General features: G+C 39.9%; 1 protein-coding gene across 1 annotated transcript; it reads left to right on the plus strand.

Annotated features, from left to right (window-relative positions):
• The first annotated feature begins 3,102 nt into the window (after positions 1-3,102).
• On the plus strand, positions 3,103-18,905 carry SKP1 (S-phase kinase associated protein 1). Its single transcript, XM_016197554.2, has 6 exons — positions 3,103-3,209; positions 6,002-6,098; positions 11,183-11,256; positions 14,807-14,950; positions 17,209-17,349; positions 18,036-18,905. The coding sequence occupies exons 2-6, from the start codon at positions 6,002-6,004 to the stop codon at positions 18,069-18,071; spliced, it is 492 nt and encodes a 163-aa protein (XP_016053040.1). The 5' UTR covers positions 3,103-3,209; the 3' UTR covers positions 18,072-18,905.
• Positions 18,906-24,693: the final 5,788 nt, after the last annotated feature.

Below are 24,693 nucleotides of genomic sequence, written 5' to 3' on the forward strand. Positions count from 1 at the left end.
TGGTCTGATTTTAGGTAGAAGGCTTAGAGTTTGGCAAAAAGGAGGAAGGAGGGGCCCACAAGGGGAAAGTGAGGCTCAGAGAGGAGAAATAACTTACCCAAGATCACATAACAGAGTTGCTGTGCTTACCATTCTATCAGGAGAGCAAGACTAAGAAAGTTGACACAGTAGCAGAGTGCAGCCAGGGGATCTCTGCATGCTGTCCTATGGGCTGGAACACACATGCAGAGTCTAGAACCCAAAGTCTGTCCCTTGGGTGGTAGGTACCTGAGAAAGGGAGTGTGAACTGAATTCTGTCCATTTTAGATGCACTGAGATGGCTGGTCCTTGTAGGAATCCTCCTGCAAACCCTTTATAGCTAATGAAGCTATTTACAAAGGGAAACCATCCCTGGAAATGATTTCACCCTAAAAGCCAGGTTTTCCCAAATCTGGATTGCTTGAATCCAAGGCCTTTAGCTTCCCTCGAGGTAGTATGCTGGAAAGAGTTGTAAATCAGAAAATATTCGTGGCATTTGAGGGATGGATCTACAATTCAATATATGGGCTGTGATAAGCGGCAGCATAGCTGAGGCCTGAGCCTCAGCCCTTCTCTGCAGTGGCTCTGTGACATGGGAAAAGTCCCTTCTCTTTGGTTTTATTTCCTTCCTCTGTAGAACAAGGAGTTTTCATTATGTGGTGTATGGAGTGACTGAAGTAAGAACACCTCAGCCTTCTCAGAGCTGAACCCCTCCATCTACACACACCCCAAAGAGACTGTGAATAGGCCAGTACTTTCAGACAGAGACTGGTGATTATAGTTGGGAATGAGTCACTCATCCCCAACTGTACCCCACAGTCCAGCAACTGCCTTGTCTCTCCTGAGTGGATGGTTTGAAGGAGAGTAGGGTTGATTCAGAAAGTAGGGAGCTAAATGAGTCACCTTTGACAGACATTGCTGGTCTCTTCTTAGCAATGTTTCATTGCCGAGTCCCTACTGCAGAGGTTTGGAAACTTGCCCTGGGCTTAACAATCACTTGGAGACTTGTTTAAAAGGTAGAAAAACCTGCCTCCAGGGGAGGTGATTCATTAGATCAAGAGTTGACCCAGAAATCTGCATTTTCTTGACCCAATGCCAATTTATTTTTTGAAGGAAAATTTTTTTGACATATGTAATACATTCATATGGTTTTAAATCCAAAAGGTAGAAAAGGGTATAAAGTGACAATCACCCCAACTCCTGCCTCCCAGTCACCTAGTTCCCCTCCTCTGAGGCAAACAACTTATTGTGTATCTTTCCTGAAATAATCTATGCATATAGCAGTATGTAAGAGTGAGATCTGCATGTTAAAAACAAGCATCTTTTTTTTGCTTTGAAAAAGTTCCGTTATAAAAATAAAGCAGTTAATAATAGCATGCAATACACCTATTTGCTATGATGATCTCACATCACTATATATTATTTATTTCACTTATTTCAGTGGAATTTATGGGAATTACTTTTAAGTTAATTTAAATTAATATTTACATACTTCTGTGAGAGAAAGAAAACACTATGTAAATGGTAATTGCTGAAATTCAGTGTCCTCAGTATTTATAACACTACATTCAGGCAAAATTTTAAAACAAATAATTTTTTAAGTACCTAAAAACAAGCATCTCTTGGTGATTCTAATATTGGGGGGTCCTCATATTTGCAAAAATATACCAGTCTTTGATGCCAGGCCCTGTACTGGGTACTTGGGCTAGATGTATGACCTGGCACTGCCCAGTGCTGCTTAGGATGCTCAACAAGAGTTTACAAGGCAGACAGGGCAAAGGGGCTCCAGTGGGCCTTGCCTAGGAGACCTGAAGCTCAGCTGTTGAGGGCAGGGCTGTGTTATGGAAAAAAAAAGTATGAGAGCTGTAGGTCCTTTCATCTTCCTTCATCAGCTGTGGCACCTGGCAGATACTGGATACCACTGCTTGTAGACAAAGACCTGGTAACTCAAGAAGCTGCTTGGCCTCCCTGCCCATTCCCATCCCATTAGAAACTGTAGGCCTCTGATTTCTTTAGAGGGCCCTGTGTGGAAGTGTCTTTTGTCTCCCTGGCGTCAGGAATACATCATGTGCCTGCTGGTTAGGTGAGCCTGGCGCCTCAGTCTCCTAGGGAGGGGGTGGCAAGGTTCCCTAAGCACAGCAGGGTACACAGCCAGGTAAAGTCCGTGGGTGGGGGCGGGGGTGGGGGTGTTCAGACCAACTCTTTCCCTTTAGGGCTGGTTTCATCCTGTGGACCCTGTCGCAGCCTTCAGGGAGAACCCCCTACGAGAGTTCTGTGCAGGCTGGACCCTGGCTGGCTGGCTGGCTGGCTGGCTGCAAATCCCCAGCCCTGTGCCCAGGCATACACCCAGGCATACACTGGCACAGGGAAGCCTCTTCTCTAGACTTGGGGTTTCCTTACAACAGTGGTTATTTTGGGCCGTCTTCAGAAATTGATGGGTTAAGAGCACCAAACTGTGGAGTAAGGATCACATACTGGCTCTGCCACTGAACCGTTCGGAATCTGTTCCCTCCCATGTAAAGGAAAAAAAGGGTAATGATATTTCCCCTCACGGGTTATTGTGCACAGTGAGCTAACTTGTGTTAGGTTCGGTGGAGCGCACTGAGACCCTGGGCAGAATCTCAGCGTTGCTGCAAAACCCATCTGCCTTCTTTTTCGGAGTCCGGGTTCTCCCGAGCCGCAACCAGAGCCGCAGCCGCTCCGAGGCACCACCCCCTGCGCCCCCCTCCCGCCCACGAGCAGTTTCTAGGCTTTTCGCAGCTGAGGTCTTCAATTCGGCTGAGGGCAGCCCCCGCCTGAAAGACCCTTGCAGGTCGCAGAGTACACCGTCCAGTTCCCTGTTCCCTCTGAGGATTGGGAGCCCCGCTTTCGAGGATGGGGATAAGAATCAAGCCCCGCCTCGCCACGCCCGCGCTCCCGCAGCCTCTTCGCCCTGCCCCACCCCTCTGGCGTCACGGGGCCGCCCGGCCGATCTCCACTTGCCGTCAGGCGAAGTCGGCGGCCAGCCCCGCCGGCTCTGTGACGCCACTGGCCCGGGGTCCTCGACGCCAGCGCCGCTGATATATAAAGGCGGACGCCCAGCCGCGCTGTTGCTATAAGTGGCCTTGTTGTCCCCTTTTCTTTCTTGATCCTGCTGACGCTTCTCCGCTCTCGTCAGCCTCCGTCCCGCTCTCTCCTTGAGACCGAGCACCGTGAGTAGCCGGCAGCAGAGCTGGAAGGGGCGGTGGCGCCCCGGATTGCGAGCTGGTGGCTGCACCGCTGCGGCTTTGGCCTGCCTGAGGCGGGAGGCACCTGGGCCTCGTCTGCCCTCAGGCCCGGTGCAGCTCGTTTCAGACTCCGTTCTCCGGGAGGTGCCGGCGGGTTCCGTTCTCCCACTCGGCCCTTCCATTCGGCGAGGCCTCTTTTGGTCGTGCGTCGTCACGACGCCCCCTGGGCTCCGGGGCGGGCGGGAGGAGGTGCGAGGCGAGCCCGGGATTAGGCCTTTTCTGCTCCGGGCCAGCGTCAGCCGGCGAGGAGCTCGGCTACAATGCCCAGGCTGCGGCCTGGCACCTCCCTCAGTGTTGAGTCTGCCGGCCTCGGGGACCCAGGGCGGGAATGGCGGCGCGGCTTTTAATGGAGTTCCCTTGGCTGTTGTGAGCGTGGGCGTGTGTCCGTGTTGTTTTGGTGTCAGGGAGCGTGGCGGTGAGAGTGCTTGATTCTGGCTCTCATCCTTTCCCGTCTCTGGCGCCACTAATCGGTTCTCTCTCCAGCTGAGGTGGGGTCGAATCTTTGCAGATATCCGCCTGCTCCTTTTGAATATTTCTATTATTATTTTAAAAAATATATCTTAAAAGGAAAAAGTTGGTGAAACAACGGTTGTAATAGCAGGTACCATAGTCAACAGGGTGTGACTTTTAGGAACCCTACCTTTATAAAACTTCAGGTGTCTGGAAGGGATAGGACGTCCACATGCTTTGTTCACTTTTTAATGGAGACTTAAGGTTTGGGTTTTTGGGTCATGAATTTTTTTTGTGTGTCAGAGCGTCCCAATAGAATGTATCTGTCGTAGAGCAATGTAGACTTCTCCACTCTGCCCTCTGAAAAGAGGTGTCAGAATTTCGGGTCACTTAAAACAGGTTTTTTTTTCCCCTTTATGATGTTGATAGAACCCACATCATGCTAGCTACGGAGAGTGATTTAATTTCCAACTACAGGAGCCTAAAGAATTGAAGGAAGTCTTGGAAGCATGTCAAATAAAAATTTCATCCATTACTTAAAAATTCTGCACCAAATTCCAGTTGTATAACACTAAAAAAAAAAGTTCTCTTTAAATGTTAAGTTTAGGATTGCAAAGTGCATCAAATTACAGATTAGACGATTGACTCCCTGCTATTTAATAAGACCTCAACTCCCTTAAGAGTAACCTAATACACGAATTTGACTATGACTAAGCAGATCTTGCTATTTATTGAGAGTTATTTGAAAGAAATGTGAAATGGTCACCTGCTTAAAAATAATTTTATCAACTGCATTGCCAGACTTGTGATTCTGTAATGTGTATTCCAGTATTACAGGACATAAAAAGGACATAGACTGTTTTGTAATTAAAAACTGGGCTCACGTTAAAATATTTCTTTTGGAGATAACTTTTATTATTGCCTTGTCACAGCCAAGGTCCTCTGCCCTCGGCCCTCTGCATTATTGGCAACGCTAAGCAACAAGGAGAAGCAGACATATTTGTGAACTGAAAAGTGAAATTCGATTCTTTACAATCATGGATCAGTGAGAGCAGAATATTTCAGTGCTTGGTTTTAAAACATATCTTTACCTTTTTGCTTCCTTTCCCTAACAGCTTGTCTGTTTGGGGGATAGAGAGAATTGTCTGGGAAAATCTGAATGAATATTTTAACTTACTTAATGGGTCTTAAATTTTTAAGTCTAAAATAAGGTGCAATGAATGTTTTAAATGCCAAATTCTCCACTATCAAGTTAATAGTGACATTACAAGATTATAACTATCTCAGAAGCATGGGCCTTTAAAATCTATACTTGAAATTTGAAGAGGTCTTGAATCAATATAGTCAAGTATTGCTGTCCTCCCCCCCCCCACACACACCCTCTTCCCCCAAGAATGTGAAGATGGTAAAAAATTGCTAACTTAGAATTTTTAATTTTAAAGCACTTTTTTGGCCAGAATTCAAGTCCTTTGAAGTTAATTGCTTAATTAACTTTTAAGTAAGAGGTGTCTTTTTCCTAATAACTCATAATTAATCTGAGTTAATAAATACATTTTTGAAGCAAGTAGTAGGTTATTACTATGAGGATTTTGGCAGAAGATCTCAAACTTGGACACCTGGACAGTCAGTAATGAAAGATAAAAAGGACTCTGTGCAATTTAAGTTCCTTATTTGGCTTAGGGAATTAGATTGATATTTGCTTATCCTTAGATCTTTTATTCTGTTATACGATCTTGCATTGATCCAAACATAAATATATCCTGATCGAATCTTTGGATTTGAACTTATTTTTCACTGTTAAGTCTCACTAGGGGAAAATTACTGTCTTATTTGGTAGCTTTGTGTATTTCGGACTGACCTCCCTTGGGTTTGCAGGTGGTTAATTGTGGCAGTTAACTATTCAAATGGAGTAGTCAGTATTTAGTAAAGGCAGAAATACAGACAAAAAGAGTAAGTCCATTTTAGATATATTTTGCATCAAAAGTATGGAATATAACTTTTTAAATTTATACCAGCAATGAGTTCAGTAGGGCAGACCTTAAAAGCTTCTGTTCCTAGGAATTATATTTTGAAAAAGTTTTATAGAAACACTTGTATGTTAGCCTGTGAATAATCACTTACAGTGTTTTACAGGGCTATATACTACAGGTTCTTAGGATTTTATCGCTAATAATTAGGAGGGCTTCTAACAGACTGTAGTTGATGAAATGTCTTATAGAACTAATATCTCTTAGATTTCAAATTCAATATAATGCATTTTTTTTTAGATGCCTTCAATTAAGTTGCAGAGTTCTGATGGAGAGATATTTGAAGTTGATGTTGAAATTGCCAAACAATCTGTGACTATCAAGACCATGTTAGAAGGTAAGTTTATTTGAAAACCTGGGTCAGGGGAAAGGGCAAAAAATAAGTAGTTTGAGATAACCTGTGAACATGGAATTTATACAAGTAACAATCTGTCAAAGTGCTCAAGAGTATGAAGGGGTGAAATTTACCTCTTTCAGAATTAAACTATTAACTGCATTTTTCTGATACAGGTCATCCCTTATGCATTGTCTGAATTAATGAGATTTTTTTCCCCCTTTTTAAATAGATAAGACCAATTTTCTGTTTCAAGTAAATTTAGATTCACAGTTTCTAATGACAAAAATTAAAGCCTTTGAAAAAGAGATCCCTTCTGTAAGGTAGCTAAATAGAGTACCTTGTTTCAACAGAGGGAGTAAACTGAGTAGATTGTAAACCGAGTAGATGTGTTTTTGTTTTTTTTAACCAAGTTTTCCCTTTTGTCTAGTTTGTCATTCCTCTGAAACTGCTGCAACGTATATGTGCAGCACAACAAAGAAGTAGGACAGAAAACAGAATCTGAAACATTTTGAAATGTTTACTAGTTAATATGGATCTCTCAGTATTACCATTGGGCTGGTGGACATTAATATAATATGGAGACACACAAGTCAGTTTCTAGAATTGGGGGGGAAAACTTAGTAGTAATAAGAGTGTTCTTCACTACTTAAGTGTCAAATGTTTTTATGTAGGGAAGATCTGTAGCTTATAGATACTTAAGTGAAGGGAAGTTATGTGCCAAGCACTACCTACGGTGAAAAGAAGGTAAGTGAGAAATAGTCCTTGCCCTTGAAGGATTTTTAAACCAGGAAGGGAGACAGACACTAAACAAGTGAAACTGTCATGTGTTATAACTAGTGCATTAATAAAGTTGTATGCCAAGTGGTGCTCTGGGAATATCTTGGCTGATGCTATTCTTCAGGCTTGTGGAGAGACTGCAGTGTGTAGTCCAAATGAGGTAATATTTCAAATCTAGTACAATTAGGATGTTTTGGGAGATCGTTCTGCAGTAGAGAGAGGATGTGTTGGAGAAAAGTAAAGTCAAGGTTTTTAGTTGGGGTTTTTGAGGTAGGGTGAGATTGTGATACCGTAGTTGGTAGAGCTGAATGGGTTTGAGAGGAATGGAAAGAAAATGGCTTCGAGCTTGAACATGTTATATGTTTTTGAGATTCCTTCAATAGATCTTTGTAACAGTTTATAGGCAGTTGAGGATGTGGATCTTGGTCCCTGGGTTTTAGACTCTTGGAGATAGACTTACTTTGTATGGTGGATTACGAAAGTATGTATCTGTGGCAGTAAATGAAGTTGGCAGGTGGCCATATTAGGGCAGGAGTCTAGAAGTCAGAAGTAAAGTAGTATTTGTGGAAGCCAAGTAAAGAGGGAGGCATTTTGAGGTGGACAGAGTGATTATTGGATTCATATACTTCTGATTGATATTTAGGATTTCACAGTAAGATAGAAAACTTCTCACAGCAGAAATAGGTGTGGTAGAGGCAGAAGCTGACTGTAGAGGGTTTTCTCAGTGTGTGACTTCTGTTTGCTAATAAAAGCTGAATATGTAATTCTTTTTGGTCGTTGATACCAATCATGTGGCACTTACATTCCTGTGTCCTGGTAACTTACATACATAGATCATTTCTATTAAGTTGTAAACCCCTTGGTACATCCCACAGTCACTGTCCATCAAGTACCTGTTGAATGAAGAACTATGGTATGGTCACTAATAAAAGAGTGTGAAAACAATCCAAGTGTCCCTAAGGGAAGGTGAGTAAGGCTTTGTCTAGAAGATGTAGAAACTGATACCACAATTGCTGCCTGAATACTTGCTTTGGCAATGAAAGTGTTCTTTATTTCATCTTAGTTGGTGCCTGGCACACTAATCTGTCTCGTGCTGCTTCAAAGAAGCATTTGCTAATGTAAGAACATAGGGCTCCTTAAGGGTTTTCCACACCAGCTTTAATCACTGAATCAAGTGGAATGATAGTAGTAGTTAAACGATTCCATAGCATTTGGCTTTGTCATAATTACCAATGGTTTACATAGAAGTCTAGCCTCTTGAGGACTAGAGTCTATTGAATTCAGCAACTTACTGCCTTCCTTGTTATGCATCTGATGTATCTCTATTATGGGTCTTTTTGTGACTCAGAAAACATAAATACAAACTTCTGATCACAGGACAATCAAAAGTGAAAATCTTGGCTTTGTACATGTGGATTGACTGACTTGTTCAGGTACAGGGGTGTGGTATCAGGATACAGGTGTCTTTCAGAAGTCTTTGAAACTAAATAGCTTAAAGGAATTACTACTTGTGCATTCAGTTTAAAAGCAAAAAAACATGGTAAATCCTTAGTTTAAAGGTTAGAGAAATAATCCTTTACAACCATAAGGCCTTTATTTTTTTATTGATTTTAGAGAGAGGAAGCGGGGGAGAGAGAGAAGCAAACATCAGTGTGAGAGAGAAGCAACATCGATTGGTTGCCTCCTGTATGCCACTGACTGGGGATCAAACCCGCAACCTGGGTTTGTGCCCTGATTGGGAATTGAACCTGAGACCCTTTGGTGCATTGGACAACTCTTCAACGAACTGAGCCACACCAGCCAGGGCTAAGGCCCATATTTTTAATGTGACTTAAGCCTTCTTCCAAATAACATTTGGATCTAAACAAGATGGGTCTTTTGTATTTTTTCTCGAAATCTTAATTCCTCAAACACAAGTATTTTACAGAGTAAAACTTTTTTCTCTCCCTTCTGATTAAAAATATTTTTACTACTTCAGGAAAAGGGTAAGTGGCTTGATCTAAATTGGGACATTATTATTGATTTATTTAAAATATGTTTTTACTGATTTTAGAGAGAAAGGGAGAGAGAGAAACATCAGTGATAGAAACATCGATCAGCTGCCTTGTGCACCCTACCCCCCCATACTGGGGATCAGGCCCCCAACCTGGGCATGTGCCCTGACCCAGAATCAACCGGCAACCTCTTGGTGCATGGGACAGTGCTCAACCATCTGAGCCACATTGGTCAGGACAGAATATTATCATATAGTTTTACTCTGGGCAAGATGGGATCAGGGAAAGACATTGGTGGGAAAGAGGAGAGAGGAGATGAGTAACCCTAACAAATACAGGAAAATAAGATACGGAGAGGGGAGATGAGTAACCCTAACACATACAGGGAAATAAGATACTTTTTGAATCTACACTTCATGTTGTCAGGTGCATCATCTGTTTCATTTCTCATCTCTACCTTTTGACAGCATCTGACAAGTTATTCTCTTCTACATTTGGCTTCCAGGATACTTTACTTCTAGTACTGTCCCTCACTGACAGCCTTCTGTCTCCTTGTCTTTAAAACCTGAAGTTCCCTAGGGCTTACTTAATCATTGCACCTCTTTACTGTATCTGTACTGATTCATTCCCTTGGTCATCTCATCTAGCCTCATGGTGTTATAAACTACACCAATTCCCAAACTTACCTACAGTTCTCATCTCTTGATTTTTTAGACTTGTGTATTTAGCCACTTGGTTTACTCTTAGTATCTAATTGATATCTCAAACATATGAAAGTAGAGTTCTTGATTTTCTTCCTTCCAAAATCACAGTTCTCTGACAGACTTCCCCATATCAGTCAGTGGCAACTCCACCTAGTTCATCATGTCTTAAACCTTAGTCTTCTGACTCCTTTCACATTCTACTTCCCATCTTTTGGCAAATTCTATTGCCTCTACCTTCAAAACGCATACAGAATTATACCATTTCTTAATTTTTCCATAGCTATAAATCTTGAGCCACTATGTTGTACCTGGATTATTGCTAGCCCCGTAATTGGTTTCCCTCTGCTCTTATCATCTCTTACAGTAGCCAAAATGTAGGCCCTATTACTAGCAGGCCCCCCGTTCTTGACCTCATGTGTTCCTTTCACCCTTGCCAATCCTGCGATAGCAACAATAGACTCCTTAGTGTTTTTAGAACATGCCAGACACTCCCATCAGAAGGCCTTTGCACTTATTTGCCATTCCCTCTGCTTAGGTGTTCTCTCTTCCTTTGAAATTATACTGAAATATCTTGTCAGCGAGACAGCCTGATCTGTTCTAAAATTGCACCGATTCCTTCCATCCTGTATTCATTTCTGACTCAACTGCCTAGGACAGCACCTGGATATATCAGGGACTACACTGTTTGATTCAGCACTTGCCATGTCAGCATAACTGATACTGTGCTACATGAAAATAGTACTGTAGTAACTTTTGGCCTCTAATCTTGGTACGTGCTAACTATTAAGTCACTTTCTTTGGCAGCTTTTTTTTTAGTCTTGTAGAAACCAAAGGACAGACCCATTTGGTTTGAAAAATATTATATAGAGTCTTTAATGACAAATCTTTAAGTAACATGGATTTTTATGTAAAGTTTTGTCTTTGGAGTTTTCCAGCCACTTTAGAATCTGAAAGTTAGGTCTTTTTACCAGAGAAACAGATTCAAAATTACAGGTAATCGTGTACATGATCAATAACACTAAAGGTTATACCCTGAAACTGAATCACTCAACCCACATTCTCATTAACTTCCCTAGACATATTTTTAACAGTTCCTTATGCATTCTTATGGAGATATTTTAAATATATATATTCCCCTTTTTTATTCAGGTATTTTTTTAGACCGGTTTTTTAAAAACTTTAATCTTGAAATTATACCAGTATGTATGGAGCTGCCTGCCTTGTTTTTGTCAGTGGCTGCATGATCTGTTGTGTGTGTTGTGTGAGATTCTGTTACATGTGATACTTATCATTGTTTTATTTTTTTTAAATGCAGTCCATCTAGAGAGTTTAGTATAAAGAGTAAAGATAAGGGTTTGGTTTTTTTTCTCCTAAATGGCTGCCATCTCAATCACACTTATTAAATCATTTTCCTCCTATTTAAGAACTCTTTTGATAAAATATTCCTGTATTTGTCCACTCACAACTTTATATAGTTTCGGGTGATTTAGTAAAGTACTTTTTAGTCTTTCAGACATGTCATGCTAGTTACTTACTTGAAAAATAGCCTGGTTTTGTATAAATGCTGTAATGGAGTTAGGAAATAATGGCAACTCTCTTGTTTTGTTAGATTTGGGAATGGATGATGAAGGTGATGATGACCCAGTTCCTCTACCAAATGTTAATGCAGCAATATTAAAAAAGGTAAACTAGCGAACTATATACCTGTATATGTATTTTTCTTTTTCATTTAACAATATCCTGGTGATCTTTTTATGTTGATACAGAGATAGCTTCCTTTTTTAAAATAAGAAACAAAACTCTGTGTAGTATGATTGACTCTTAAATATTTGTTGTAGTTTATTTAACCAGGCCCTGTGAATGTTTGAGTTGTTTAGTTTTTCCATTGACACATTTAAATTACTTAAATATAGCTGTATGTAATTAGCAAAAAGGAAAATTTTTGTGTTGTTTGTCCACTGAATGGGTATGCCTCAAAGGGAGCCTGAGAATAAGAGATGTTCTTTAGTTATCTCAGTTGATCACCTTACCTGGTGTCTAAGCATAAATGGCTCTCCACCTTGAATAGGGTTTTAGTGTTTCAGGTCACATGGCTCCTTAACAGAGCCAGCTATTTGAATTGAATTCTTATCTGAAAAAAACAGCAACCAGTTTCCACATTGGGGGAAAAGTAGCTGGGCTTAGAGAAGGAAATAGTTTACTCTAGTTGGCCCCTTTTTAAGGGATTTTTCAAAGGTCATCAATCATGTGCACTTTCATCTTATGCTTCCTCTTGACCCTGGTATGAGATGTAACTGCATTATATATATTTCCATACTCTTAGTTCAATTGGCTATTACCAGTCTTTTTAATTCCCCTGGACTAGGTAAAAAGTGATTCTTCTCTAAGCCTGAACATTTTTTACATGTTACTGGCCATTTATATTTTCTGTATTTCTGTTTTCCTTTGCCTATCTTTCTAATGGGCTTCTAAAAAAATTGTGGTAAGAAACATAACATAAAGTTTACCATTTTTTTAAGTGAACAGTTTAGTGGCATTTACATTGTTGTACAATCATCACCATTAACCATCTCCAGAACTGAACATATCCTGGAGATCTTTTCATCATCCCAAACTGAAACTCTGGACCCATAAACAATAATTCCCTGTTAGCCCCCTCCAATCCCTTGTACCCACTATTCTTTTTTATTTTATTTTAAATTTATTTTTATTGATTGATTTGGGAGGAGGGGGAGATTTGTTCTTCCACTTATTTATGCATTCATTGGTTAATTCTGTTTGTGCCCTGACCTGGGATCAAACACACAGCTTTGGCGTATTGAGATGTCGCTCTAATCAGTTGAGCTACCCAGTCAGGGCTTATAACCGCTATTCTATTTTCTGTCTCTGTGAATTTGACTATTCTGGGTACCTCATATAAATGGGATTATTGCAGTATTCTTTTGTGTGTGGCTTATATCACATAGCATAATGTTTTCAAGGTTCATCCATTTTGTAGTCTAGTGGGCTTTTTATAGGAGTTCTTTATATAGAGTTTCTACCATTTTGCTTGTCTTATGTCAACTCATAGTATTTTATGGCTTAGAAGTTTTAGATTTTATTTAGTTGTAGATTTCCTTTCTGGTTTCTAGGTATTGTCTTGCAATTAATATTCTACTTTACATTAATGTAAAATGCTTCTAAAAGTTTCGCTTGCATTCATTCAAATTCCAGTTGTTGGGGGAAACGTACAACATAAGATATGTCAGATGGAAAAGCTATGGATTATAAGTGGGTTGGTAGGTGGAGAGTTAGTTATTTTAAAAATAAAGGTGATTAGGAAATGCCTTACTGAGAAGATGGTCTTTCAACAAAGTCAGACCTGTGGGGGAAAGAGAATTCTGGACAGTGGGAACAAGTGCATTGACTCTTAAGACAAGAGCATGCCACCCTACCTTTTGAGGTGGCTAGAGCATAATGAACAAGCAAGGACGTAGTGTAGTAGAGAAGGTCAGAGCTGATGGGCTGGGTGATATAGGGCCACTTCTGAGAATGAACTTTTTTTAACCTATTTGCATTATTAAGATTATTTAAACCTTAAGTATATTGAATAACCACATAATCCAAAAACTAAAATCTCTTGTCTCTCATCTGACCAGAAATATCTATAAATAATAATAATAAACATAAATTTTTTGCATATCCTTTTAAGAATTTTTAATGCCCCTGTAAACAAATACTAATTGCTCTTTTCTTTATATATATTTTTATTAATTTTAGAGAGGAAGGGAGAGGGAGATAGAAATGTCATCACTTGGCTGCCTCCTGCAAGCCCTGTGCTGGGGATCAAACCTGCAACCTGGGCATGTGCCCTGACCAGGAATTGAACCAATGACTTCCTGTGCATGGGTCAGTGCTCAACCACTGACCCACACCAATAGGGCTCTTTTTTCCCTTTTTTTAAAATCCTCACCTGAGGATAGTTTTTTCATTGCTTTTCAGAGAGAGGACAGGGGGGTGCAGGGGAGAGAAACGTCGGTGTGAGAGAGAGACACATCATTTGGTTGCCTCCCACATGAGCCCCAGCCAGGGCTGGGGATCAAGCCTGCAACCAAGGTACCGTACCCTTGGCCAGAATTGAACCTAGGACCCTGTAGTCTGTTGTCCAGTGCTCTAACCACTGATACAAACCGGCTAGGGCCCAGGCTCTTTTTCTTACACAACTGGAATACTTCATAAAAAGCTGCTGTTTATTTCATTAAAGTCCTTTATGCTTGGCTTTCCCTTCTAGAAATAGTTCTTTTCGTTTTTTGCATCCTGGCAGTATAATTTCTTGGCTCTGCCATTTTTCCTCAGCATTTTTCCCCCCAATATTAAATACTGTGAAAAAATGTTAATCATACAGAAAACACCCATTTGCCCACCACTTAGATTCTACAACTTAATACTTTTATTGCTGATTTTGGTCTTTATAATGGTATGCATAGTCTAGGTGATCAGCTTCCTGAAAATTTAATTATAATGTGTTCATTCGCCTAGTAAGGGAACATTTGGGCTCTTTTTGCTTTGTTACTACATTGAATAGTCTTGTGTATTTGGGTATTTAGAATTGCTTGGTGGTAATGTATGCATATACTCAGTCTCACTAGGTAGTGCTAGATTACTTTTCAGAGGGGTTATTCCAATTTATACTTTCCTGTAGAAGAGTTTGTTATCCTCATACTATTGTAAATAATCAGTATCAAAATCTTGGTGTTTTTTTTTTTTGGCAATCTAAACTAGTTGCATATGACCAAAGTGTTAATTTGCATCTGGTGAGGCTGAGCATTTCCTCTTGTTTCACTATTCAGATTTCTTTTGTGAATTGCCTATTCATTTTTAGTATTTCTTTATAGTGATTTTTAAGATTTTAGATTCTGTAGGGTAATCCATTGCTGGTTGTACATGTTGTAGGTACTTCCCAGTCCTTGTCTTGTGTGACTTTATATATATTTTTTGCACAAGAGGTTTTTAATGTGGTCAAGTACAGTAATCTGTCTGCAGGATTTACTGTTATCTAAGGTCTTCCACTCTCTAGAGTTGTGAAGATTCCTCAAACTTCATTTTTGCTTTTCAAGCTTGGCTGCTAACTTTATTATTCTAGTCAGCTTCTAGCTAATTCTTAGCTCAGTATAGGAATAACTTTGCCCCAGCAGTGGAATGACTACCGTGTGACAAAATACCACAGAGGAATGAACTTTTGTTTTTGTTGTAGGTCATTCAGTGGTGCACCCACCACAAGGATGACCCTCCTCCTCCTGAGGATGATGAGAACAAAGAAAAGCGAACAGATGATATCCCTGTTTGGGACCAAGAATTCCTCAAAGTTGACCAAGGAACACTTTTTGAACTTATTCTGGTATGTTTTTGTGTTTCTGTGTGTGTGTTTTATATATATAAGGGAAAGTTTATTTAGAAAGTTACAGAGGTAGTAGAACTGCCCTTGGAGCTTAGGAGAAAGAGGGGAGAGAGGTATGAGCCATGAGGGATGAAAGAGGGAGGAGAGGCACAGGCATGCCCTGGAAAAAGAGCACACTGGAGAAAGAAAGGGATGGGGAAATGTGCAGGCATGCTCCATAGAGAGAGCTGCTGTTCTGGTGTATGTATATATGTTTTTAAATATGTCTTTTTTGATGCCAAGGGGGGGAGGGGAGAGAGAAACAGAAACATCAGTGAGAGTCATTGATCAGCTGCCTCCTGCACACCCCTCACTGGGGATCGAGCCTGCAACCTGGGCATGTGCCCTGACCGGGAATCGAACCTTAATCTCCTGGATCACAGGTCAGTGCTCAACCGCCGAGCCACACCAGCTGGGTTCTGGTATGTTTTTAATGAATGCTATAAGATACTCTACTTCAGATCCTTTAGCACTTCTTATAGAGTTTAATTTGTTAAATTAATTGATAACTGAATTTTAACACTTTGAACTCAAATCCACATATCACATTAAATGTAAATGGTCTAAAAACCACAATGAAAGGGTAGAGATTGTAACATTGGATTAAAAAGAAGCAAGACTCAGCTATGCTGTCTACAAAAAACTCACTTTAAATATAAAGATAGCCCTAGCCAGTTTGACTTAGCGGTTAGAGTGTTGGCTCAAGAACTGAAGGGTCCCAGGTTCAGTTCCTGTCAAGGGCATGTACCTCAGTTGTAGGCTTGATCCCCAGCCCTGGTCGGGGCTCATTTGGGAGACAACCAATTGATATGTCTCTCTCACATCGATGTTTCTCTCCCTCACACCTCCCCCCCATCCACTCTCTCTAAAAAGCAATGGAAAAAATAGAGCCTTGGGTGAGGATTTAAAACAATAAAAAATAAATATAAAGACACATTAGGTTTGGGGTGGGGGCGGAATATATGATATTAACATTAACCAAAAGAAAACTGGAGTGACTATATTAAAGTAGATTTCAGGGCAAAGAATATTACCAGGATTAAAGAGGGTCATTGCATAATGATAATGAAATCAGTTCATTATTAAGAGGACATAACAGTTCTAAACACTGATCTGCCTAAATGCAGAACTTCCAGAAAGTTAAACAAAAACCAGCAGAACTCAAAGGGTAATAGACAAATCTACAATCATAGTTAGATTTCCACGCCTGCCTATAAATAATTGATAAAAACAAGTAAACAGAAATCAGTAAGGTTAAAGAAGACTTAAGTAACAGTGTTGATCAACTTGTCCTAATTTACATTTACAGAACATTACATCTAATGACAGCAGAATATATGTTCTGTGTATATTAAAGTAAATACTGTCAAGGTTAGGCATATACTGGGCCATAAAATAAGTCTTAAGTTTGAAAGAATTCAAGTCACACAGAGTGTGTGTTTTCTGATCACAATGGAATTAAATTAGAAATTAGTAACAAAGCAATCTGGAAAATCTGTAAATATTTGAAAACGAAATAACATAGTTCTCAGTAACCCATGAGTCAAAGAAGAAATCAAAAGAAATATTAGAAAGCATTTTGAACTGAATGGAAATAAAGCAGAACACATGAAAATCTGTGAGATGCAGCTTATAGTAGTATTAGAGAGGAATTGATAGCAAACACCTATATTGGAAAAGAAGAAAAGTCGCAAATCAGTGATCTAAGCTTTTAGCAAAAGAAACCAGTGATAGATGAAATTAACCCTGAGAAAAACAGAATGTTAAAGAGCAGAAATCAATAGAAAATGGGAAAACAGTAGAGAAAATCAAAGAAACAAAAAGCTGATTATTTCAGAAGATCAATAAAATGTAATGCAGTAGCTGCTTATGTTTGAATTCTTTAAATATTTTGTCAAGATTTGATGTGCTTGTGCATGCGCACATACATACATTATTAGTGGCCGTTTTTAACATTTGAGGTGTAGTATATATAGTTAAGGCAGCATGAGGTGTAGTGTATGTGGTTTACTTAAGGCAGCACGAGGACTCAGTATTAAAGAGGTATGCAGTGAAGGGGATGAACAAATATCTTTCACAAAATGTGTCTGATTTACTCTTCTTCACTTTCTTAAAATTAATTAGCATTTTAAGCTTAATTAGATATGGATTATCAGCCACTAACTTGCGAGTTAGTTTAAAACATCAAATATACTTTAATGAAAACAATCACTTTACAGGCTGCAAACTATTTAGACATCAAAGGTTTGCTTGATGTTACATGCAAGACTGTTGCCAATATGATCAAGGGGAAAACTCCTGAAGAGATTCGCAAGACCTTCAATATCAAAAATGACTTTACTGAAGAAGAGGAAGCCCAGGTAGGTAGCCCACAGCTTGTTCTTGATCACATGCTTTTTAAAAGAATAAAATCCATAACAGGCCAGGAAAAGAAGTGCCTGTATCAAGGAGCCTTGACTTTGAGGTGTAATAGGTATCTTCCATGTCCTAAAATATAATAGGTACCTTCTGTGTCCTAAAATGAGTCTAAACACTTGAATGATACTGCTTTTTTATAAATGTGGGAACAATATATTTTTCAGCCAAAGGTGTTCTTTGATACTTCTTAGCAGTTACTAGTTTTGGCACCTGGGACCTTACATATAAGCCATTAGTGACTTTAGAAAAGCAGACCCTAGGGATGGTTGGATGCTGGGATACTTTAGAGCAGCTTAGTGAATGGGGAAGAAATGATGAATAGATTAGAGTGATTTTGTTGACACAGCTACAAAGTGAAATAATGTGAACTATTTGAATTTGCTCCATTAGCTCTGGTGACTAAAGCTGTAATTGCCCACTGCCTTTGCTTTTTTGATAATTTCAGCAGGGCAGAATAAAAACCGGGGGGGGCGGGGGGTAACCAGGATTTTTACTGTTAACCTGATGTTTTTCCAGTTTTCCATCTGTTTTCTTTCTGACCCACCTCACAGACTAATAATAAATTATTAGGTGGTAGTCTTAGGAAAGACTACTTAAGGTACTTCCTTATATCCATCTCTTCCTCTAGGTACGCAAAGAGAACCAGTGGTGTGAAGAGAAGTGAAAAGTTGTGCCTGACACTGTAACACTGTAAGGATTGTTCCAAATACTAGTTGCACTGCTCTGTTTATAATTGTTAATATTAGACAAACAGTAGACAAATGCAGCAGCAAATCAATTGTATTAGCAGAATATTGTCCTCATTGCATGTGTAGTTGGGGTACAGATTCCAAACCTATGGCTGAGTTTCTTCCAGTATGATCAAAAGTATCTTTTTTCTTTGCTCTGAATAAAACTGAATTGTGGGTTCTCTATAGAAAAGTGGCATTTTGGGCTTTCCCTCTTTTTGTAAAGCAACTTCTGGCTAGTTGTCTAGTTAACTTTAGTTTAGTGACCTTTTAAAAGTTGGCATTGTAAATAAAACAACTTGCAAAAGTTTTCTGGAATAGAATTAACAACGTATTATCTTTATTCATGAGTTAGAAGCTGATTACTTGAGGTAAATGTTCTGAGTGGAGTTACTAGGATGTCTTCCGGCTTCCTGGAGTCAAGGAGTACCACTGGTGTTGATTAGCCCATATGTAGCAGGGCTTTCTTAACTGGATCTGAACGCTTGTTTTGGGGTTTTTAATCCTCTATGTTGGCTAGACACTCAGTTACTACTCAGTTTGTGGTTTTGGGGGAAATAAAACTAGACAGTTGTTAGCGTTTCAGTTAGAAAAGACAACCTTTGTGGTATGTCATCCTTTTATAATCAGTGATCCCATATGGGGAAAACTATTTACACTACTTGCATGTAAAATATATTTTAACCTTTAACATTAAAGTGTGTGGCAAAACCCAGAAAGCATCCAGCATGAATGCACGATACTTTCAATAAAGAGTCAGTTACATAGTAGGTAGTAAACGGATTTGCTTTGTGTACTTAAATGTGTCTTTTCACTTAATATTAAATGAATTAAATTTATGTATGGTTTTTTAGCTGGAAGACTTTAAGCAGTCCTAACTGCCGGGGCTGCTGACATAACAATAGGGTTCTGATAGATTTTTTTTCTCTTAATATCATTGAAAGGTTGGCTGGAGCCAGTGATTTCCTCCTTAAGTGTTGTACCTCAGGCACACAAAACTGCATTGTCATTGTTTCCAGCCTCCCCCCTATGGTAGAATGAAATTTTTTTGATGCCTTGAGATGGTTCACAAATTTTTAATTTTTTTTTTTTTTCTCCTGTGTTTCCTTTTTTCTTCCTTTCCCATTTAGCATCATCTGTAGTCACATGTAGCCTTACTATATTCTCTTCATGTTTACTTTGAGCTCTTCTGGCTCAGATTGCAGCAGTTTGCCTCTATTTCACCCCTTATTTGCTCCAAATCTACCTTATTTCATAAAGTCCCATATGCTTTATCACACGAATCCCCATTTGTTGACTATACCAGAGATAGCATACTACAGCCTGTGTGTGGATGAAATTCAGCTCACAGCCCGTTTTTGCAGTCTGTGAGTTAAAAATGATTTTTATATCTTTTTTTTGTTATTTAAAATTTTTTTTATCTTCACCCAAGGATATGTTTTTTTCCTCATTGATTTTAGAGAGAGGACGGTGGAGGAAAGATGGAGACATCGACGTGAGAGAGAAACATGGATCGGTTGCCTCCCCTGTGCACCCTGACCTGGGACCAAACCTACAACCTAGATATGTGCCCTGACCGGGAACTGAACCTGCAACCTTTTGATATATGAGATGAGACTCCAATAAACCCAGCTAGGGCTGATTTTTAGAGGATTGTGAATTATACACACATAGCACTGGCCAGTGTGGTTCAGTTGGAGTATCGTCCTATACACCGAAAGTTGGTGGGTTTGATCTCCAGTCAGGGCACGTACCGAAGGTAACAGACTGACGTTTCTCTCTCCTTTCTTACATCGATGTTTCTCTGTCTCTCTCTCTCTCCCTTTCTTTTTAAAATCAAGTAAAAAAAATACGTATATGTACACACAGACTGTACTTGACCAAAAGCCTAAAATGTTTACTCTAAAAGTTTGCCAATCTTTGTGACTGCTTCTGGATCCCTGATTCCCTTTACTCTCAGGGAGTAAGCTTGTTTTCTGTTTATCCTGGTTTTAGTGGGGAAGGTAGCAGAGTTCCATCCTGGCTGGAATATCTCATCTGCTAATTCCTGCTGTAATTGTCAACTTTTACAAAAACCTTAACCCACCCCAAGTATGTCCCTAGCAATATTGTGACAAACACAAATCTTTACTGAAAGTCCAAGATTATTATTAGTATATGCTGTGTTTAATTTGGAAATGAAGTGTTAGCTTCTAGGAAACAAGAGTCTATTAGCTCTTGATTGTATAATCCCCTTAAACTGTTAGAATTACAGGATTAAATAACCTTATTACCCACATGTAAAGTATACTGGGACATTTCTGAATAGCTAAGACTGAGTGGACAGACAATATAATAGTACAAATTTTTGTTCCCTTCCTGACATTCTGTAGACTGTGGCCCTAGTATTTAAACAAACAAACAAAAAGGTCCTGATAATCTTATAGAGCTGCTCATCCAAGAGTAAATATGCTACTGTGAATGTTGTGTACCCAAGTAAATCATAGGTATGGTATTAAGAGGCCCTTCAAGCTGGCTGCAGCACTCTTTTCCCATCCTTTGCCCTCTTTTTTCCTATATTCTATTCTTTAATATGTCTACCAAGAGTTTTTCACACACTCATCTCATCCAGGGAAAGTGAGTGGCCCTTTCCCATAGTAGCCAAACCTATCTTCAAAGATACTCCCACTCCTGCCTATCCTCTCACTTCCCAACTTTTCTAAACTGATACTGTGGCATGATGTCAGACTGTGAGGCTGAAATCCTCCTTCTGCTTCTTAGTGCCTGCGTGGCCTGGGTAAGTTAGAAACAGTAGTTACCTGCAGTGTGTTGCTGTTGGTGATGATGACTCCTGTGAGAGTTCTTTGGCTTTTCGGCTTTTCAACGACTATGTCACTTGTGATCAAAAAGTAAAACCAAACTCCTTATTCCTTTCTCCCTCACATTGTCATGGACTAATGATGTGGCCCCTCAAATAGATGCTAATACTTTTAAATTGTGAAAGCAAGTTACCTCTTTTGAAGTGGTTTTACAGGCACATCTTGTTTTCTTGCATTTCACCCTGTGGCACTTAGCAGGTGTTTTACAAATTGAATGCAGGATACTCTACAGAAAGATTACAGCTTGCATTTTTGCAATACTGACTTTATTGTGGTGCTCTGAAACCAAACCCACAGCATCCCAAGCTAGCCCATATTTTGTTAGTTTGCCTTCACAAATCTACCTTTAACACACAAGTTAAGTATTGCTTTACACTTTTTATATTTTTCCAAAGATTCACAAAGGCATCCCTTTAAGTTATAGATGCCTGAGTGACATTATAGTTGTGATTTGTTTATTGTACAACTGTTCGAACACACCAGCTGCTGGAACTAAGCAAGACCTATATTATAACTTGGCGGACTGCTAGGACTGTAGCCCTGTGACATGATGTTGTGGCAGTGCTGAGCTTACCTTGGAACTAGCTGGAGAAGGTGAGTAGCAGTGAGTCACTATGGGCATGTGACTCAGGTCAGGCAGATAGATACTCCAAACCATACGATCTCTTAATTAAAAATTGGCCAGTCCTGTAATTTGTTTTCTGATCCAAGGGTAAATTAAGAAATTGTAGGTAGGTTGTCTAGGCTCTTAATAGAGCAGTTTGAACAGGGATAGGAAGGGGCTTTCACCAGGAAAGAGAACTAAGAGAGGCAGACCTGCTCTGAGTGCCCTTCACCATATCAGTAGCCTTCAGAATCTCATCTTTCAAAGCGTAACTTTTGTTTGTCACCACTTCCATTTAAAGATCTGATTTTTCGTTTTCTAAAGCTCAGTATACATTCAAGTGGGGAGGAGTCAAATGTTTTCCCTATGCACTTGCTTGAGCTTTAAAAAGATGATAATCTTCAATTATCTGGATTTGCTTGAAAACTGATTTCCAGCTAAGAAAGGAAAGTAATGGAGAACAATGCAAGTAAAGGGAAAGCAGATCAGATGGTGAATACCTGAAGTGGAGCTCCTGCTTCCCTCTGGAAGAAGTGTAAGACACAGTTGCCCTCTTGGGAGCTTTTGGAATACAGTTACAGAGGCAAAGCATAAATATTGCTGGGAGAGGATGAGTGACATGAATAAAAATGTTCCTGGACAGAACAAGATTAATGAGCAAATTGGGGGCTACAGGGCTGGAAGAGTCTAAGAGAGGTTTCATGAGGAAAAACCAGTTTCAAAAGTGAAGCTGGATTTGGTTGGTGGTGGAGGGATGCCAGGGTGAGGGGGAAAGCAGGGCTCAGCCTGGAACTGGCAACAGAGGTTGGGTGTTGGTAGGTCTGCTGGCGAATATTGGCTGGAAAGAGACATTAAGGCTAGATTGGTGAAAGGATTTTTGTGACACTCTAGGAAGAGTGTTTATCACTCATGTTAGGAATTGCAATTTTTTAGTGTTAGAACTAAAACTTTTTTTAAATTACTGAAGTATTTTGAATATTGGGGAATTTTACAAGTAGGCTCCTTACTTACACTATATTAAAAACAAAGGCAGGAGGAGTAAGAACTAAGTGTGCATATTGAGACAAAGTATGATGTATTAAGTAGACACAGTAGACTGTGTCCCTTGGCTCAAGATTGAGTCATTTGGACACCTAAGCAGGATTTGAACACTCGGTCCTTCCTGTTGTCAGTAGTTACGAACATTGGTGGTGGTATAAAGGTGTTGAAGGTGCTCTTGTTTGGTGGATTTCCAATGTGGGACTTCATTTGAGTGATAGTTTAATTCATGGCTGATTGCTACCTTGCAGAATTTTGCACTGTTGGATACAGCTGTTCTGTGTGCCAGTATGGAGAGGCATTTTGTGGATGAAATATATTTAGTTGCTCACAATGTCTGTTCATTTCTCTTGTTCTCATGGCCTTCTGATACCACTGAACTTGACATTTTCAGGAAGTATTTAATAAGCATCTAACCTGCTATACGCCAGCCTCTTCTTTCACTCTGAGGATCAGCCTATTTCATAAAAGTGCTCATTTTCAATACTTCTATATGTATAGTGCAAATTCATGTGTCCTTTCTGTGCCGAGCATGCCATTTCACCACCTCAACCTCTCTTTTTTGCTTCAAATGGTTTGCAGATGTCTCAGGAGGTTTACAGGAGGGAACTCCCTGCTGTTTGAGTACATGAAGTTAGGGCTCCTCTCAGACCACCATGCTCACTGTGGACAAGATGATCAGTTAAAGTCTGTTAGCTGCTCCAGACCAGTGGAGAGCCTGGAGCCTTAGTTAGAGTCCCGTGGTGATTTGAGATCTCAGAAAGTGATTGGAATAGTTGGAACCAGGGGAGTTGATTTAACCAAAAAAATAGGGTCTGCCTGCATAGCCAGTTCGGTTTCAAGGACCCTTGGTGAACTATTAAAGTTCTGATGAGACTTGAGAAAAACTCATGCTAAAGCAGCCTTTCCAACCTCAAAAGCCAATTCAGCGTTTTTATGCTATGAATTACTTTTTCATCTCCAATCTTCTACTTTGATATATAGGCCTGGCAAGTTCTTTGTTTTTCTAGAAATGTACGCCGGAACCAATTCATTCTTTGGAACAACGTAAAGAACTATTATGCTTCCCTCCCAGGTGTGGCTGTCCTGTCCAGGTTCATTGTACACTGAATAGCTGTGCTTCTGGGCCATTCAAGATAGGTAACAGCTCAGAAGAGAGCTTAGCCATGGAGCTTCCTGTAAAAGGGAGAAACACCTTCAAATTGGGAGACTGGGGGAGTCCCTGCTAGTTTGCCAGGCTAAGCCATCACAATATCCTGAGCAAAGTGGGAGCAGGGGAGGACTCCAGATCTATATTTCAAGCAAATATGCCAGTTGTGTGGGAATGTGTAAGGGAGGTGTTAGGGTATCTTGTCTTAGGTCTCAGAAAACAGGGCTGGTTCTTGGCTGGCAGTGAGGTGGAACTAGTGTGGTTTTTGAAGTTGAATTGGGGGCTGCACTCTCAAGTCACCCTGAGACCTCATAGGAATGTGCTGGTGTGATCTGGGAGGGTTTGAGTTTCCTCTTTGATGTCAGTTTTTTAAAAAGGCTGGTTTGATTTTAACAATGTTGCCAAAGCCCCCCCCTTTACCCTCACATACACAAAGAGTGCACTGTTCATGTACCCAGTGTACTCTAAATAAGACACCTAATCAGATGCAGCAACCCAGTCTTGCATAAGCCTTAGTTAGAGTGTAGTTTTTTGAAACATCTAGGCCAGTAGCCAGAGCGGAATTCTTTAAATGGGACAGATGTCAAGAAAATGGCTGGTCTCCTCTAGCACCCTTCCAGAAAAAAGCAAGTCTGGGATTACAGCTTCCAGTGGCCTACTTTAAATAGACACTACTCTGGAAGATGACTTTATTTATAAATATTTTAAAACATAAAATCCAAAAAATATAACTCAGTGAAAATTACAATGCATGATGATGGCCCAGTGGCTGCTTGTGGAATACAGTTCTTGTATGTATCTAATGGTTGACTGACCTATTGAAGTGGCTTTATGACACCTTTTACATTCATGATGGGTCTCAAAGTTAACAGCATATTTTAACATGATGGAAATTGCTGTGTAAAAAG

This window comes from Miniopterus natalensis, chromosome 4 (genome assembly GCF_054644295.1).
Source record: "Miniopterus natalensis isolate mMinNat1 chromosome 4, mMinNat1.hap1, whole genome shotgun sequence".
Lineage (NCBI taxonomy): Eukaryota > Metazoa > Chordata > Mammalia > Chiroptera > Miniopteridae > Miniopterus > Miniopterus natalensis.

Coding starts and splice junctions, on each gene's coding strand:
- SKP1 (XM_016197554.2), top strand. CDS start 6,002: ATGCCTTCAATTAAGTTGCAGAGTTCTGATGGAGAGATATTTGAAGTT. Junction 14,951..17,208: donor CACTTTTTGAACTTATTCTG/GTATGTTTTTGT, acceptor ATCACTTTACAG/GCTGCAAACTATTTAGACAT. Junction 17,350..18,035: donor CTGAAGAAGAGGAAGCCCAG/GTAGGTAGCCCA, acceptor CTCTTCCTCTAG/GTACGCAAAGAGAACCAGTG.